Source organism: Pogona vitticeps, chromosome 3 (assembly GCF_051106095.1).
Source record: "Pogona vitticeps strain Pit_001003342236 chromosome 3, PviZW2.1, whole genome shotgun sequence".
Lineage (NCBI taxonomy): Eukaryota > Metazoa > Chordata > Lepidosauria > Squamata > Agamidae > Pogona > Pogona vitticeps.
In genome coordinates, this window is record NC_135785.1 from 183,457,529 (window position 1) to 183,475,850 (window position 18,322).

General features: G+C 40.9%; 1 protein-coding gene across 1 annotated transcript in view; it reads left to right on the forward strand.

The window, feature by feature from the left end:
* Nucleotides 1-207: 207 nt before the first annotated feature.
* The window catches only part of EGFL6 (EGF like domain multiple 6), a 49,487-nt gene continuing 31,372 nt past the window's right edge, over nucleotides 208-18,322 (forward strand). Inside the window, exons 1-3 of the mRNA XM_020786758.3 lie at nucleotides 208-461; nucleotides 8,290-8,402; nucleotides 16,335-16,427. Of these exons, the coding sequence (XP_020642417.3) occupies nucleotides 382-461; nucleotides 8,290-8,402; nucleotides 16,335-16,427 (286 nt within the window). The 5' untranslated portion in view covers nucleotides 208-381. The remainder of the gene's footprint in view (nucleotides 462-8,289; nucleotides 8,403-16,334; nucleotides 16,428-18,322) is intronic.

Consider the following 18,322-nt stretch of genomic DNA (forward strand, 5'->3'; position numbering starts at 1 on the left):
GAGAGGAGAGGAGAGACGGAGCCCGAGAACTTGAACAATGTGTGTGGGGGGGTGGTCGTCGGGGCGGATCTCCGACGGAATTCTCCGACCCGCCCCTCACCCAAGCCTATAGACCGCGGTCGAGTGGCAGACAGAGGGGGGGGCGCGGACCCTGTCCTGAGGTTGTTCCTTCGGGCAGGGGGATTCTTGCCGTGAGCTCGGCGCGGTCGCCCACCGACGGCTGAGGAAGGACGGAGGGAGATCCCGAAGGAGCGGAGCCGGGAGAGCCCCCCCCCCCCGGTTCAAAAGGCGCCGCGGAGCAAGGGACGCGGGGGCAAGCGCCCTCCGTGGGGCTCGGGGCGTCCAGGCAGGGGCACTCCTTCGCCCTCCCCTCCGGCCAGCATGGGGCTGGGCGCGTGGAGCACCTGCCTGGCTCTCTCCTGGCTGCCCTTCATGGCCGGGGGCTTCCCTCAGCGCGCCAGGTCAGTTTCCGAAACGGAAGGTGGGGGGGAAGGGAGAGCGAATGCAAAAGATTCTGAACTTTCTTTACAGAGGAATCGTGATTAAAAGGTGTGTGTGTGTGTGTGAGAGAGAGAGAGAGAGAGATGCCTCCGAGTTGCCTCCACCTTATAGCGACTCTAATAGGGTTTTCAAGGGACGTGGGAAACCCACTGTATACTATAGTCGGTAGCGTTACCGACTAAAACTCGGGATGCGTGGATTCGAACCCACTTTGCCGTGGATACTCACTGGGTGCGCATATGGAACTGGTAAAACCATTCCTTAAACGTATTAGTTATCTTGAAAGCCCTGTTGCTGTTGTTCTTATGTCCCCTGGAGTCACCTCTGAGGGAAGGCAACCCGGTCTAGCGATCCGTGAGCGATCCCCAAAATGTCGTGCCTTCAACTTTTTTGCAAACTCAAGTCAGTCCACCTTGCATTTGGTCTCCCTCTTTCCTGGCGGTCTTCCACCTTTCCCAGAGAATCCTGCCTTCTCATGATGTACCCAAAGGAAGACAGGCTCAGCCTCAGAGATAGTTCAAGGCTTGATTCGATCTAGGACCCAGTTCTTCCTCTTTCTGACAGTCCAGACGAACAACAAAGCTCTCCTCCGCCCCCACTTCAAACAAATCAATTTTTTTTCTCTCCTGTCAGCTTTCTCACTGGTACATGGGGATTGGAAATACAAGAGTGAGTGGATGGCCTTGGTCTCCAATGACACAATTAGCACTTTCTTCTTTCACTTTCACTAAAAGCCCTCTCAGGGTTTCTGTAATTCAAAACACAGAAGACACACAAAACATACAGTAGGGTTTTCAAGGGATGTAAGATATTTAAGGACTGGTTTTCGTAGTGCCAATCCCAGCCCCCTCGCCAGGTATTTCGTGGACAAGTGAAGATGTGACCCCAGGCTCCCGAGTCCTAATCTGTCCATCTACCACACACTGCTCAATCAAAGTATTACACCAATGTACTTACACTAATACTCATGTACAGTGGACTTGCTTAGCAACATGCACGCCTGCATTCACTGCCTCTCTCTCTCTCTCTCTCTCCATCACCACAGAGGGATGGGTCAGGCAGGCACCTCTTTCTTTCTCTCCCTTTCTCAGGACGGGAGCTGAATGTGCGAGTTGCCTCTGTCGAAACATCACTGGTTTAAGGAATTATTTTGGCTGCAGGGACCTCTTTCCTTGCCTCGCATGGTGCACCATCTCTGGAGGCTACAGTTCTCAAGTGTGGGTTTCCTCAGCTAGGGGTGGAGAGAAGAAAAGATAATTGCCCCCCCATCATAAACTTGTCCATTTTTAAAAAATATACACAGGTAACAACTATAATCAGGCTAACCTGTATTTTTAGCTGCCAAGGAGTGACAGTTCTGGAATTTTCTGCCCTGGGAGCCTAAATAACTTGGCTGGGCTGGGTTCCCGTGCATTTTCACTTGAATGGGAAAGGGAGCAGCATTTTTTGCTGTCTCAAGTGGCAAAATACGTTGGGCCAGACCTGCCCAGCTGGTTTCTTCACTGTGGGCAACCCAATCTTTAGTGGAATTTTGAGAGGAATTCAGCAGTTACAATGGTCTGTACCTAAAATAGGCAAAGGGGGAAATGATAGAGCTCCTTGTCAATATACCTAGCTCTGCAAGATGCACACCATCTCCTTTGATTGCTATGTGTTATACTATTAGGATGTCCTAAGTTACAATACTAGTTCTGCATATTTTTGTTTGACATTTGCCATCATCCCCAGCCTGGCAGGTCCAGATATGGACTATATATTTGGGTATTGCTGATTTTTTTAAATTTCCCTTTACCTTTGAAACTGCATTAAAGAAAAGACTGAGCCATTTTATATTGCTATATGATTTAGTTTCTCATTTTTGAGGTGAAATCTGTCAAATGTTTCTGTGCAGATCAGATAGATAGACAGGCAGGCAGGCAGGCAGGCAGGCAGGCAGGCAGGCAGGCAGGCAGGCAGGCAGATAGATAGATAGATAGATAGATAGATAGATAGATAGATAGATAGATAGATAGATAGATAGATAGATAGATAGATAGATAGATAGATAGATAGATAGACAGACAGACAGACAGACAGACAGACAGACAGACAGACAGACAGACAGACAGACTAGATAGATAGATAGATAGATAGATAGATAGATAGATAGATAGATAGACAGACAGACAGACAGACAGACAGACAGACAGACAGACAGATTAGATAGATAGCTAGATAGATTAGGCAGGCAGGCAGGCAGGCAGGCAGGCAGGCAGGCAGGCAGGCAGGCAGGCAGGCAGATAGATAGATAGATAGATAGATAGATAGATAGATAGATAGATAGATAGATAGATAGACAGACAGACAGACAGACAGACAGACAGACAGACAGACAGACAGACAGACAGACAGATTAGATAGACAGACAGACAGACAGACAGACAGACAGATTAGATAGATAGACAGACAGACAGACAGACAGACAGACAGACAGACAGACAGACAGATTAGATAGATAGCTAGATAGATTAGACAGGCAGGCAGGCAGGCAGGCAGGCAGGCAGGCAGGCAGGCAGGCAGGCAGGCAGGCAGGCAGGCAGGCAGGCAGGCAGATAGATAGATAGATAGATAGATAGATAGATAGATAGATAGATAGATAGATAGATAGATAGATAGATAGATAGATAGATAGATAGATAGATAGATAGATAGATAGATAGATCTGGCATGATTTTCCACCCTGGAAACTTTTGGGGATATCCAGTAATCCTCTAAATATGTTTTCCCAGCAGTGTTTGACAGTGTTGCAGGGCTTATTCCTGAAAGGGGGTTCATTCCAGGATGAAATCAGACAACAATTCTCAACCATATAAAAGCTCATCTGGGTATCAAGATGTTTTTTTCATTGTTGCAATCATTCTGGGCAACATCAGCCTGTCCATTTCTATGAGCTTAATTTATCCACATTGCTTCTATGTTCCATAAGCACAAAAATACTTCAAAGTAGTTCAAAACATCCAAAAGTCTTACAGCTATGGAAAAGCTGTACACACAAATGCTTAAAAAATATATATGAAAACTAAGCTCAACTGGAAGCAAATACTTGAGTCAGAATTCAGTCCAAAATATGAGCACATAAAAAGGACAATTATTTTTGGTGTTTAGTCATTAAGTCATATCCGATTCTTCATGACCCCATGGACCAGAGCACGCCAGGCCCTCCTGTCTTCCACTGCCTCCCAGAGTTTGGTTAAATTCATGTTGGTAGCTTCAATGACACTAGCAGAGAATACATCCCTTAAAATATCAAAGTTCTTAAAAGTAAGAATGGATTAAAGTGATTTTCTTAGCCTTTAAGCATATTATTAAAACACACAGAGAAAATTACTCTAAGCGTTCTCACCCACCAAGCTAGTTGGAACCTATGGAGGAAAATCCATGTTGTTCTCACTACGACTGTTATGCTACGTGATGTCTGATGCTCCTTGTGTTGTCATGTTGTGTTGCATTATTGTGTGTGTCTCCTGCATATATTTATAGTTCTTTCAGATGTTTACACTTCTCTTCAACTGTAAATAATAGGCTCTTGATGTACAATGAAAGTTTTTATAATACAATTTTCTTTTGCTTTTACAACTGCTGTAAAATGCAATTCCTGTAAATCAGAACCTGGCAAGCATCCACCATGACAATCAGTATTATTGTTTTGATGAAAGTTACCAAGCCATCTATTACACTGGGTGTAAATCACAGGAATTGTAAAATAAAGGTAGAACAAGTCAACAAATGCCACCCACTGGTCTTCTCACACATTGCAACATTCTACTATAATATAAACCAATTATTTCAATACCCTTTTAATTCTCTGCTTTGTTTAGATTTTTTATCTTTTGTAAACATGTTCAACTGTCAGGTGTGAAAGAGATTCATTCAGTTATTTATTAAGTTATTTAACTTCTATGCCACCCACTCTACCCAATTAAAATACAATAAAAAAGGTAAAACCATTAAAATACAATTAAAATATATACTCTAAAAATTATTTCCCTGCTTTCAGACTTGGCTGGAGAACTGGCTGATTATTTTGCCGTGACTTTTAGTAAACTGCTGTTTAAACCTCATTTTAAAAATACAGTACAATGTACATTTTCAGGGCTGCTTTTTCTACACCCTCCTTTTTTTAACGCTCTATATATTCAAAATTTCACATCTTGGCAGATGGAAGCCATCGTATCAGGCAGATTTTCAGTACCTAAAAGCCAAAAGAGAAAGAATGAGGGCTAGGAAATATTACTCCTTTAGACTATAACTCCCAGAAAAATCTCTGAAATATTATGGAAAAGATTACAGTACTCAGAAATCAACCTTTTCAGGTTCTGGAAAGAACCATGCTATTTCCTTCCTCATCAACCACATGGCAAATCAACTTTGAAATTGTGCTGGCATTTAAAAGAGATTATGACAGAGCATATGCATCCAGAAATCGTACTGGAAATGTCAGGCTCTCGAGATTGCCTGAAATAATAATCTGAATCTCAGCCAATGTCCTTACATCTAATACTGAATGTCAATAGTACTTCATATAGAAGCCGTGAATAGTCTGATGGCACATAGTATAACTAATGGTGGAATTCTTTAAAAATGTATCTGTTTTGGTGTAGGTTGATTTAGAAACCTAGTGGGCAGAAAAAGCAATTAACAGATTTTTTTAATGAATAATTAAGCAATTTATCTAATGTTATAGCTACTGGAAGTGAGATTTGATGATAAAATGCTGGCAGGCTTCAGGCTTAGATGATCTGCTCTTTTCTTACTAGGACTTACACCCGGAGTCTTCTGACCTGAGCCATGTGTCCAATGATGTAATTGTGCCATCTTGGGGGGTGAGGGTGGGGGGAGGTTCAAGGTGCCAATGTTTTTTTTGCAGCCAAGACCCTCCCTGTTGGCTCTGTCAGATTGCTCTCTCCACCCCTCCTTTCAGGTAGCTGCTGGTTCATGTCACTTCAGACTGGTCCCTCCTTGAAACCCCCCTGGGAGTTAGAAAATCTTTGTTGGTTCTCCTGCAGATCGCCCAGCAAGTCTATCAGTAGAAAAGAGCATCTACAGGAATTTGGGGGTGGGGGTGGGGACAAGAGATAGCATAGTGGTGCATAGTGGTATAATGAGCATAATGAGCACACCCTCAACATGGTGTGTCTGTCCGTGTTCATTAAAATTATAAATAAATGTAGGATTCTAGGGATAAACACCTCCATTTATTCCTCTCCCTGTGAACACGCAAGGCAGTAGATCCAAACCTACCTTCTGCCTAATCTTATAGTAGAAGCAGAAGAATATCCGAGGCATGAAGGAAATGCTTTAAAAAGTATCCAGTGTATTCTTTAGTTACAGGGAAGATTTCATGTTTGGTTTGTGGTTAAATTAATCATGTATCTCTCCAGAGACATTTCATGGTTTCCACATTGCATTCTCATTTTACCTAATGAAAGTTCACATAAAGTTCATGGAAGTCTGGAAGATGGTTGTATGCAACTGCTCAGTAGAGAGAAGATTCTTTATGAAACAACAAAACACATGAAGCTCTGTGATATTGCCCCCTTTTCCTGTCCTTTTTCATAAATCTATGCAGCCCAGATTGCCTATGAGTCTAAGGAGACAAAGGACTGGGGGAAGCAGGGAAAAGCAGGTTGATCCTGCTCGCTTGACTTGTTGGGTTTTCCCCTGCTCCAAATCCTCCTCTTCCACAAACTAAGTGGGGTAATGCTGGCCCTACCATTAGCCAGAATGAAGCAGTTGCCTTAGGCTGTATATATTGTGGGAAATGAACCCTTCTTCTTCCTCCTGAGACTCCTTGGCTATTTCTTATTCTTGAAGGACAGGGTTGTGTGTGCTGTTAGACATCTGTACATAGAACAAAGGTGGGTGCGCTGTGTTTCAAAAGAAGCAAGATTGATTCTTGTACTAAGAAGCTCTGAGAGATGGAAGTGGGGAGAGCATTAGCAGCTTCTCCTTTTCTGTCATTTTTCTGACTGGAATTGTTGCCTCCTGAGACTGTTTTTGATAGGAAAAAAAAACAGAAATAATGCATCATGGGAGTGCTTGTAATGTATAATATAATCTTTTCCCTTCTGCATCATTTTTATTGATTAATAATAAATATTTCTTTACACCTTCTACTACATGAGCTTTTATTGTCACTTGATTTTTTAAAAAATGCTTTCTATGACAACAGCTTTAGATTAGCCAGTAGCGATAGATTAGCCAGTGCTGGCAGAAGGCGGGATGGCGAACCTTTCTGCCAGGTTGCAGAGTGGCTAATCTATTGCGAGCAACGGAGCGATAGGAAGGCACCATGGAGCTCGTGGCAGTGGCGGAATCATGAGTGGTCGGTCTGGCCCCAGGGGGCCGGGCCCTTGTTGTCTGCACCTGTGGGGGAGGATATTCATATTCGTATACGAATACCTGTATCTCTATTTGTAATCATTAAATGTTCATTTTGTCCTAAGGTGCGTTTCTTGAGTAAGTTTCATAAAGAGAAGGTCACTATGTTGCTGCAAACGGTTTGTACATGGAAAGAGTTTGTGTGCTGTATTTATGAGTCCTTGGCTCTTGTCATATCCAGCAAACCAGAATGCACATAAGTTACTTGAATTTGTGCTACTGTTTACTTGAAAACTATTGTTATATTTGGTAGTAATGTAGTGATGATCCTATATTTACAATTCCTCTCCCTCCAACATACAACTAGCACCATGCAGTTGTTAAGAGAATATTCTTAAGACAAATAATGTAGAGCTTAGAAGCACAGATACTTTGGAACTTCTCAAAGCATGGATGGAAGAGCTTCTTAGAACCCCACAACTGTTCCTCTTAAATCTCGGGGGGAGGGAACTACTATGGAATTCTACAGGTTCTGTCCCCAGTGCTAATTTAGGAAGCCAATGTGGGGGGGGTCATCATTTGGAAATCAGACGTAATAGTCTGATGATGCCCAGCTCTCCATTTGTCCATTGCATTTGAAACAGGAGACACCAAGCATGATTTGACCTAGATACAGGAATAATGAGGCAAAATAAGTTTAATCATAAAATGGAAGTAATATGGGTATGAGAATACTTTTTGGGGCACCAGATATTCTTGGACTAAAACTCCCAGAAGCTGTCACCACTCATGAAGGCTTCCTACTCATGAAGGTCATCCAAGAGGATACTGTGGCCAACAGCATCAAAAGTCTCTAAGAGATTAGATATAGTAATAGAGTTGCATTCCTCCATCTGTTTCCTGTACAAGATAATCCACAAGGGCAACCAAAGCTGATTCTGCCCAGATTTGGGCCTGAACACCAAATGAACTGTTTTAAGATAATTAATCTCCTTCAAGAGTATTGACAGTTGAACCAGTATTACTCAAATTCCTTGTCTCGAAACAGAGTACTTGTCAAACACCTCTGATTGCAGAGAGCACTCCTTGCTGAATGGGTGCATTACCTATTTCCCTAAGAGTGGCAACAACCATTGCATTATGTCACACTCACCCCTTCCTGGACCCATCTGGTTGTCTGTGGCTACCTTGAATAAGCTCCAGCGGGTGAAGCCCCAGTGACCATGCCATGGACCAGCCGGTTTCAAGTATCGTCCCATCTCCTCAGGCCATAGCAAAGGAATGTTAAGGAACTGCCCCGAACAGAAATGACTGCTCTGATCATTTTATCAGATTTTTGCTTTGCTCAGGATAGAGCACCTGCCCACCTTGCTTAATGTATGTGTTATTTCCTTCTCTGCAGTTAAACCTTCTCTGTTTTATCCATAGCTCAAGAGACCGCAGGCAGCTGCTAGCTGCGAACCAACCTGGGGTCTGTCACTATGGTACTAGGCTTGACTGCTGCTATGGCTGGAAAAGCAACAGTAAAGAGCATTGTGAAGGTAACAGTAACAACATGTTATGCCTTTGTGTTTATAAACATATACCTAAATCTGAATGAATTTGGCTTCTTATGGGCCATGCCAGGGTTAACTCTCTTTCACTCTGCTGGAAAACTTGTGGAGACAGTGCCATTTCCTGCTGAGAAAGAATGTGGGCAGACTGTTTAAAATTATATGGAGGCGAAATATTGAGGCACTTTAAATTTTCTGTACATCTCTAAAGGCCTAAATAGTGATCAGGATTTCTTAATACACTAAGTATTTTAATAACCCAGCTTTCTGTAATTTTCTATAGGTATTAAATAATTCTTTTTTAACAGCTTCTGACTCTTATCATTTATGGGACAGGCAGGTCTATCTGGCAAAATTTATCAACTGCTTAGGGCCTTTGATCTGAAGTTATCAATAGAGTGAAAGTCCTGTTCCTATGTTATTGAACCACTGTCATTTTGTCTATTAGCAGTATACTCACCTGGTCATGGGGATATGTATAAATACATAGACATGTATTTACACGTCATATATCTGAAGAAGTTGATTTCCTTCAAAATGGATAGGTTTGTTCTCCTTGCAGTCCAGGGGACTCTCAAGAGCTTCTTCCAGCACCACAATTCAAAAGCATTAATTCTTTGGGGGTCAGCTTTCTTTATGGTCCAGCTCTCACTTCCATACATCTCTAAAGGATGAGGAATTAAAGAACCTCTTAATGAGGAGAGCGCAAAAAATTGTCTGAAGCTCAACATTAAAAAAAACTAAGATCATGGCCACTAGTCCCATCACCTCCTGGCAAATAGAAGGGGAAGATATGGAGGCAGTGACAGATTTTACTTTCTTGGGCTCCATGATCACTACAGATGGTGACAGCAGCCAAGAAATTAAAAGACGCCTGCTTCTTGGGAGGAAAGCGATGACAACCCTTGACAGCATCTTGAAAAGCAGAGACATCACCTTGCCGACAAACATCCGCATTGCCAAAGCTATGGTTTTTCCAGTAGCGATGTATGGAAGTGAGAGCTGGACCATAAAGAAGACTGACCGCTGAAGAACTGATGCTTTTGAATTGCGGTGCTGGAGGAGACTCTTGAGAGTCCCCTGGACTGCAAGGAGAACAAACCTATCCATTTTGAAGGAAATCAACCCTGAGTGCTCACTGGAAGGACAGATCCTGAAGCTGAGGCTCCAATACATTTGCCATCTCATGAGAAGAGAAGACTCCCTGGAAAGACCCTGATGGGAAAGTGTGAAGGCAAGAGGAGAAGGGGACGACAGAGGATGAGATGGTTGGAGAGTGTCATTGAAGCTACCAGCATGAATTTGACCAAACTCCGGGAGGAAGTGAAAGACAGGAGGGCATGGCGTGCTCTTGTCCATGGGGTCACGAAGAGTCTGACACGACTTAACAACTGAACAACAACAATCATGATTTCAAAATGGCTGCTATCTGTTATTGGAGGTGTTGGACAGGAGGCAACGGAACAGAGACAATTTCTTTTTTTTACCATTCTGTAGTTTGTAGGTTTCTACTAAAAGGTGTGGATAGCATTGTTTGATAGTGGAAAACCTGTATGCATATGCAACATATTGTTTCTTTTTATGGACTCCACTGATGCATGAACATTTTTCTGTTTCAAGAGTTGGCAAAAAATCTCAGAGGTTCACTTTGGGGTTTTGATCCCTTTTCAGTGTTTAATATCTTCTCAGGCTTGTTTTGGTAGAGATTAAGAAACTTGAAGAGAAATGTATCCTATATGCAAGCCATGCAGAAATATTTATAGCCATGTGATTTTGATTAAGCAACATATGTTGTCATCAAATACTCACATTAATAGAGGACTGATAATTTCTAACTGTCTAGAACTCTGGTGGAAATACATCTATGATTTACCTGTACAGATGCTCAGATTTCAGGCCCCTGAGGAATTAATTTATTGAAGGATCCATGGTTAATTATTAGCCTCTAAGCTTTTAATTTTCAAAAAGAAAAAATCAGTATAAACACAAGGGAGCTGTTGAATGTTTTCTCCAGCTGAATTCTGGCAAGGGTGGATGAACTAATAAAATGTTGACTTTAGGAGTCATCCAGTTCTTAGATATCACATGTGCTGTCCTGATGAGTTTAGCTTTGAGTATCTAGTGCAGATGAACAAAAGTTCACATCATAATTGATATACTCACCAGGCTGATGTCCAATGTTGAGCTCAGCCAAAAGAGCCTTCTGTCCATACATTAATGCAGATTGCAGATAATATTTCTAGTTGAAAGCATCAACATCTGTTGAATGGAGCAGTCTTTTATTAAGCATGCTTTTGTATTGTTTGTGTAACCCCAATTCATCTGTCGAAGTCCAGTATATCAGGTGGTAAGAATGATAGCATGTAGAAGTCTTTCAAAGCAGCAGTTAGAGTGGGTGTGAATGTGTGTGCACACACGCATCTGCACGCACACATGTTTAAACAACAGAATTCCCTTGTATTGTTACTCTATTTTGGAAAATGTTTTTAGAAAACCTGTGGTTTGACTCAGGTATGATATATGTACCTGTGTGGTGGTGACTGTAGCTGGCAACAGTGATGGTAAAATTTAATTTAAGTAAATTTGGAACAAACATTATTTAAATTGTCAGATATCAGTAATATATTGCAGAAGAACATTGCAAGAGACAATGAAATCCATACATGTTCAGTTTGACAAGTTAGAAATATTGCTGAAGCCGTCCTGGAACTTCATTGGCTTCCCTAGTGACCATGACCAACAGAAAGAAAATCTAATAATGATTGAGAAGACTCCAATTATTCAGAGAGAACACAGTATGTTAGAAAGCAGGGTCTATGGGAGCCAGCCACTGTGACGGATGGTATATTAGTTGTATTATATTCTGAGGTGGAAAAATGTCCAGGTCCAAATGTGAGCCTCTTCATTCTTCCTGTGTTCTTAGGATAATTTCCGTGGAACTTGCATGAGGTTTAAGCCAGTCCAGAAAGAATGTGGACCTACAGTAATCTAAAACAGATCTCATAACCATCCAAAAGGAAATCACTGTGTTTCGAAATATGTGTAGATATATGGAGAGCATTTATTAAATACTATGTTAAATAAGAAAAAGAACACAATTGTGGATGTTCCTGGGATGAATTTCTTTTTTGCTTGTTTTTTTAAAACCACTCTACTCATCTCAGGGATACCCACAATGGTGTTAGATATTTGCTCCACCCAGGCCTCTGCCTTTTTCTTTTCTTTTTCTTACTGAACATAGTATTTAAATAAAAGCTGTCCAAATATTTTAGAGGGCACATCAGAGCAGCCCCAAAAGAGATTTAACACTTTCACTTGAATGCCAGTCTGCTTCCTTCCCTGGGAATTATGCAGATTTCAAACATGGGAAAGAGAGAAGGGCAAGAAAACACTTTTGTCTGGAAGGAACATCAGAGGGGATTAAGAGGTTGGTGGCAACAGGTGTGTCACGGACCACTGATTTGTATAAAAGGGGCTAGAAAAAGTAGATACCCCAGCTTGTCTCTAAGAAAGGGACTGTAGCTCACCTGCTGTTCTAAGAAGACGCAGGTCCTGGATCCAAGGGACGTCTCTGCTAAGGTACAAATAGTAGATAGATCAGTTTAGCCTTTGTTGTTTCTGGTGTGATTCTTTTAAATTACCAGAAACCGTATCTGTATTTTATTGCAAGTAACTTTTGCAGCCCTTTTGTAACTTTTTGGAACTTTTGACCTTTTCTCTCTCTTTTCTTTTACTAAAATACAAAACTCCTTTCAAGCAGCCAGCTGGATTTTTGGCTGAGAGGGCTGTAGTACTAAAACCAGGTCTTGCCTTGACCAAGCTCCCCAACTGTTGGTGCTTGGGTGTGGGTGTAGTGGCAGTGCCACTCTTGCAGAGAAGGCACCTTGCTTCTCAATGTCTAGCGTTGTAGATTTTCCCCCAAAAAACTTTCTGGAAACACTGCCAGAATTGAGGGTGTGGGTTTTTTTTTTTTAAGGGGAAAAATGATCTCTGTCAGACTCCGTAGCCATCACCATCATTGACTCTTACCTGGGCTTATCCCCCTCCCCAAAGAGAAACAAGAGCAGGGGGCCAGAATGGCTGTAGAAAAGGATTCTGACCAGATACCATGACATGCTGCTTGAAATGAGTCCTGTTGAGAACACATTTAGAGTCAGGATAATTGAAATGTGAAAGCATGTAGGGTCAGGACAAGGTTGTGCTTGGATGGGAGACAACCAGTTAACTTCCACAGTCTTCAGGAAGGGCTAGCAAAGAATCCCTCTTGAAACCTTGGAGAGCCTCTGCCAGTCACAGCTGACAGCCCTTGGTTAGAGGACCAGTTGTCCGATTCAGTGACTGAAATCCAGTAGTGAGCTGCAGCTAGAACAGGTTTATTGGAACTTACAGAGAAGTTGACTCTTCAGATTTTCAGATCAAATTTCTACTGATTCAGTGGGTCTACTTTAGTTGTGACTTGGTCATGGATTTCAGCGAGTACAAGATAGTGTTTTTTATGTTCCTAATGTTTATAAAACCTTCTTGAACTAAGCCACATCAAGGAAGGGAGAAGTTAATGTGGTGGGAAACAAGCTTAAGAAATGGAAAGTGAATTCAGAAATTTCAAATATTGACTACTGTAAAACTCTACATACATGGGGCTTTCCTTGAAGGTGGCCCAGAAACTACAACAGATGTAGAATGTGGTTGCCAGGCTGATGTAGAGTGTGAACAACTTTGACCATATCCCCCTAGTCCTGGCTCACCTGCATTGGTTTTCTGTTTCATACTGGGCCAGGTTCTTACCTATAAAACCCTGAATGGTTTGGGACCTTGTTACTTATCAGAGTGCCTTTCCCTAAGAACATCAGACCATGCCACACAATCATGGCAGGCCATGCTCTTGCGGGTTGCCACACTGAGAGAGGTCAAGAAGACATCCACAAGAAATCAAGCTTTCTTAGCTGTGGCATCATCCTTATGGAATGGGCATCTGGTAGAGCTGCATCTGCCCCAACTCACTCCCAGCCTTCAAGAGGATGTTCAAGACTAGGCTGTTCACAGAAGCTTTTAAGGGTGCTTTTGCCTGAGCCACTATGCATTTATCCCACCTGTCCCACCATTGCTTAGGTTTAGATTTCATTTTTATGTTAGATTTATTAGATTAGACTTTTCTTAATTTTTTATGCTGCTACTGATGATCTGTTGTTATGTTGTCTGATTTCTTTTGATCATAAATGGCTAAGAGTAATGCCTGGTGGTATACAAGGATAATGAATGAATGAATAAATGAATAAATGAATAAATGAATAAATGAATAAATGAATAAATAAATGAATGAATGAATGAATGAATGAATGAATGAATGAATAAATAAATAAATAAATAAATAAATAAATAAATAAATAAATAAATAAATAAATAAATAAATAAATAAATAAATGAATGAATGAATGAATGAATGAATGAATGAATGAATGAATGAATGAATGAATGAATGTTTGCTTTCTGGTGATGGTGATTGTAGTAATAGTTGTCATTACTAGTTATCTATTTTACTTATTTAAAACTTCTATAACCCAACATATATCACAGATTCTCAGAGGAGGTTACAAAACCATATAAAATGATTAAAAACACAAGATTTTTGAAAGCTATTTTAAATGAAACAGATAAAAACATACAACTAAAATTTTAAAATGTTAAAACCATTGTGCAGGCTATGATCCTCATCCCCAAAGGCTCTAATAAATAAGCATGTTTTGACTTAAGAATCAAAATGATGCCAATGTCACTACCAGCTGAGCCTCCAAGGGGAGGGTGTTCAACAGTCAGGGTGCTACAGCCAAGAAAGCCCTCCCCCATGTTTCCAAATATGGTACTATAGGACAGCTTTGTGGAGTGACAGAAAGATGAACAAGTGGGTCGTAGAGGAAATCAAGCCTAAACTATATGTGGAGGCAAAAATGATGCAACTGAGGCTGTTTTACTTTGGGCACATCATGAGAAGGCAACATTCTCTGGAAAAGACAATAATGCTGGGAAAGTTTGAAGGCAACAGGAAAAGAGAAAGACCAAATAAGAGATGGATTGACTCCTTAAAGCAATGGTTCCCAGCTTTGGGTTTCCAGATGTTCTTGGACTAGAATTCCCAGAAGCCTTCACCACTAGCTGTGCTGGCCAGAATTTCTGGGAGTTGTAGTCCAAGAACATCTGGGGACCCAAGATTTGGAAACACTGAACTAAAGAAAGTCATAGACTTGAGTTTACAAGAGCTGAGCAGGGCTTTTAAGGACAGGAGATTTTGGAGATTACTCATTCATAGAGTTGCCATATATTGGAGGTCACTTGATGGCACATAACAACAATATGTTTCCAAAGAAGAAATAGTTCTTAATGGTGGGACACAGAAAAGGGTCACCATAGCAGATCTTAGTGATAAGGCAGGTTTATGTACAGAAAGTTGCTCCTTCAAAAATCTAGCACTAGACATCAGCTACATTAAACATGTTTCTCATATATCGGTTTTTTAAAAATAAGGGTCTTTTAATCATTTAAAGACAGAGCCATCTCCTGATTTCCATTACTAAGATCTTGGAGACTAATGGAATAAAATAATTTTCAAAACATTGTTTTATAATTGTTAAGCTTAAAAAACCCTACTGGCAGCTGCAGAAAACATCAAAGAAAAACTGAACCTGGCTACTTAGGTTGTCATTTAACCTTCTGGAATAACCATGGCTTTCACTGTTCATTAAAATGTAAGGACTAGGGGTTATATTTGATCTTCCAACTGGAGTAGACCCATGGAAATCAATGGAGCTTGAATCATTGTAACTGATAAGTCCCGTTTATTTTTCTGGGTCTGCTGTACTTGGATTTACAGTATCTCCAACAGGCCTGATGGGGTTCTGCTGAAAGAACATCCCTCAGATATTTATCAAAATGCCCAAACAGTTTTATATGGTTGAAGGCACTCCTTATATAATCAATGGTCAGATCACACTGAAAAGAACAAACTGTTAGGTTATGTAACACATGTCATTTCATCATGTTAATGGCAAGTAAAAAGACTTTTGTTTACTGTTGACATTTTTCTCAAAATTAGTATCCTCAACATTTATACCACCATATTTTTATTCTATATAATAATTATAGCTTCGAGTCAGTGTAAATATTTTTCAGATCAAGCAAAACAAGCATTTTTTGCAACCCCGATATGGGTCTTCTTTAGCAGTGCTTTTCCTGCTGATGTTTTAAACATGTAACTGAATTTATTTCTTTATTTGCTAACAAACTAACTTCCATACTTTTTTTTTCTTACTTTGTTACTTACTTTGTTCCTGTCATACTTTTCTCCCAAAAATCAGTCCAGGGCAGCTGAAGAATATTCCAGTTTGGCAGTCTTGGTGGGAGGCCAGTTCCCAGAGGTGTCACTCCAGCAGCACAAATGATGCTGCGCTCACAGACACTTCTAGTTCTGGACTGTGTACAAGGTGGGATCCCCCACCGTTCGCACAGTTCACCAATTGCATGAGCACTTGCACTGCTCGTTGAACCCACATGCAGTGGGTTGCATTAGGACCACACAAACAAACCTACTTCCCATTCCACTATGATGAAAAAAAGTCAGAACTTTCCAAGCACACTGTTTTTCTCCTCCAATAACAGCACGTCTTTGTCTTGTCTTGTTTTGTTTCTTTGGATTTTGCCTGATATGCTTTCACAGACTAGTATAGCTACTTCTTCTAAAACAACAGCTTATACTGTACTGTATATTCAATATTTAATGGAAACTTAAGTTTTTGGTTAAAACTTGTATTTGTTACATAATACCAGTCAAAGATCATGTATTTTCATATCATCATCATCATCATCATGCTGTATTAGATTTAGGCCATCATGTTTTCAACTCCCTTTTCTTTTATTCTCCCTCCATAGCCATCTGTGAACATGGATGCAAATATGGGGAATGTGTGATGCCAAACAAATGCAAATGTTTTCTTGGATTCACAGGAAAAACCTGCAACCAAGGTATGTACAATCTCATTTTTTTTCTTATAGACTACATTTTCAACAAATGCAGTTGTTATACTCCAGTGTCATTTACTTTTGGTGAGAACTGACTTTTGATTGATTGTCAACTTTGACTGTAATGAAGAGACCCAAATTTCAGGATGTAAGAAAATATATTGCTCTATTTCAGTCTAAAAATTCAGCCTGAATGTATGGCCTTCTTCAGGGGCATTGATTTTTGGTCTGACTTAGTTCTTTCTCCTTTTGGGGGGGTTATACACAACTTCAGTAGATTAGTTATGATTCAGTATCATCTACCTTTTGAGAGACTAACCTGATTAATCATGAATTTTAAATTACTGAAGAAGGAAGAAAGTTTTAAATATCCTATGTTGTGAACTACTTGTCCAATATTATTGACTGATTGATTTGATTTGTATAATGCCCCTTCCATGAACACATGGCTCTGAGTGGTTAACAAAACTCAGAACCCCACACATCCCATAAAACAATACAGTCAGTATGGGGGTTCACTGCTTATTCAAAATCAGTAAATCTCAGATTGATTTATTCTGAGATTATGTGCTCAATATTTTCACTTCAATGATCATTAAGAATATTTCCCTAAGGATATTGGTAATTCTAATTAGTAAGAATATTTTTCAACAAGTTATTACACTGCATAAAATAATATAATAAAAGTGCACCTGTTTTTAATGGTCATCTCTACAATTTATTGTACCAACATTCAAATGAGTATAAAAAAGCCATTTTTATAGTTGACTTTTATTGTTGTCTTCTTGTTTATGGAGAGAGCACCAGTATTCGATGGATTTAAATTTTGATTTTTGACTGTTAGGTGGCTGGACATGCATTGCTAGCTGTCTCAAGGCTCAGGACCAAATCTGTGTTGTGCTTGTGGAATGCTGGCATGGCAAAAAGGGGAGGGAGCTGGTGCATTCCCAGATGTGGGCCCACCCTGCCATTTGGAAAAAGTCTTGAAGTAGAGCACCAGTGTTGTAGCTCATGAACCTTTTTGTTGCAGAAACTCTAGCAGTACACGGCCTCACACACACACACACACACACACACACACACACACGTGTGCACACACACACACACACACACACACACACACACACACACACACACACGGTGTGAGAGAGAGAGAGAGACTCTTGGGAGTCCCCTGGACTTTAAGGAGAACAAACCTATCCATTCTGAAGGAAATCAACCCTGAGTGCTCACTGGAAAGACAGATCTTGAAGCTGAGGCTCCAATACTTTGGCCATCTCATGAGAAGAGAAGACTCCCTGGAAAAAACCCTGATGCTGAGAAAGGGTGAAGGCAAGAGGAGAAAGGGACGACAGAGGACAAGATGGTTGGACAGTGTCACCGAAGCTACCAACATGAATTTGACGCAACTCCAGGAGGCAGTGGAAGACAGGAGGGCCTGGCGTGCTCTGGTCCATGGGGTCACGAAGAGTATATATACTTTTACATAAGCTTTCGTTAGGATGGACATTGCATTTTGATTTAATGGTGTGCATCAAAGAAATTGAATGGGATGAAACTCTTGCAGGTCTCAAAGAATATGTTCCTGCCACCACTAACATGACACTGCTGCTGTCAAAAAGAGTAGACTATTGCCATGACTGTGTCGCTGTGTAGCAGCATATCACATGACTCCTAATGTATATGGCACAGGTTGAAGGATGTTTAAATACCCAGCAAGAGCCTTCTCTCTCCTTACTGGATATTTTCTCTCCAGTTTGCGACAAAGAAGAGCTGAAGCCAGCACAGTCCCAGGACAATGGGAGGTGAGAGACAACTTGCTTTGACTAGAATTCAGTCCCAAATGAATTAGTCGCATTACGGATTATGTTTCTGTTTGGCTGTGCTGTGCTTTCAGA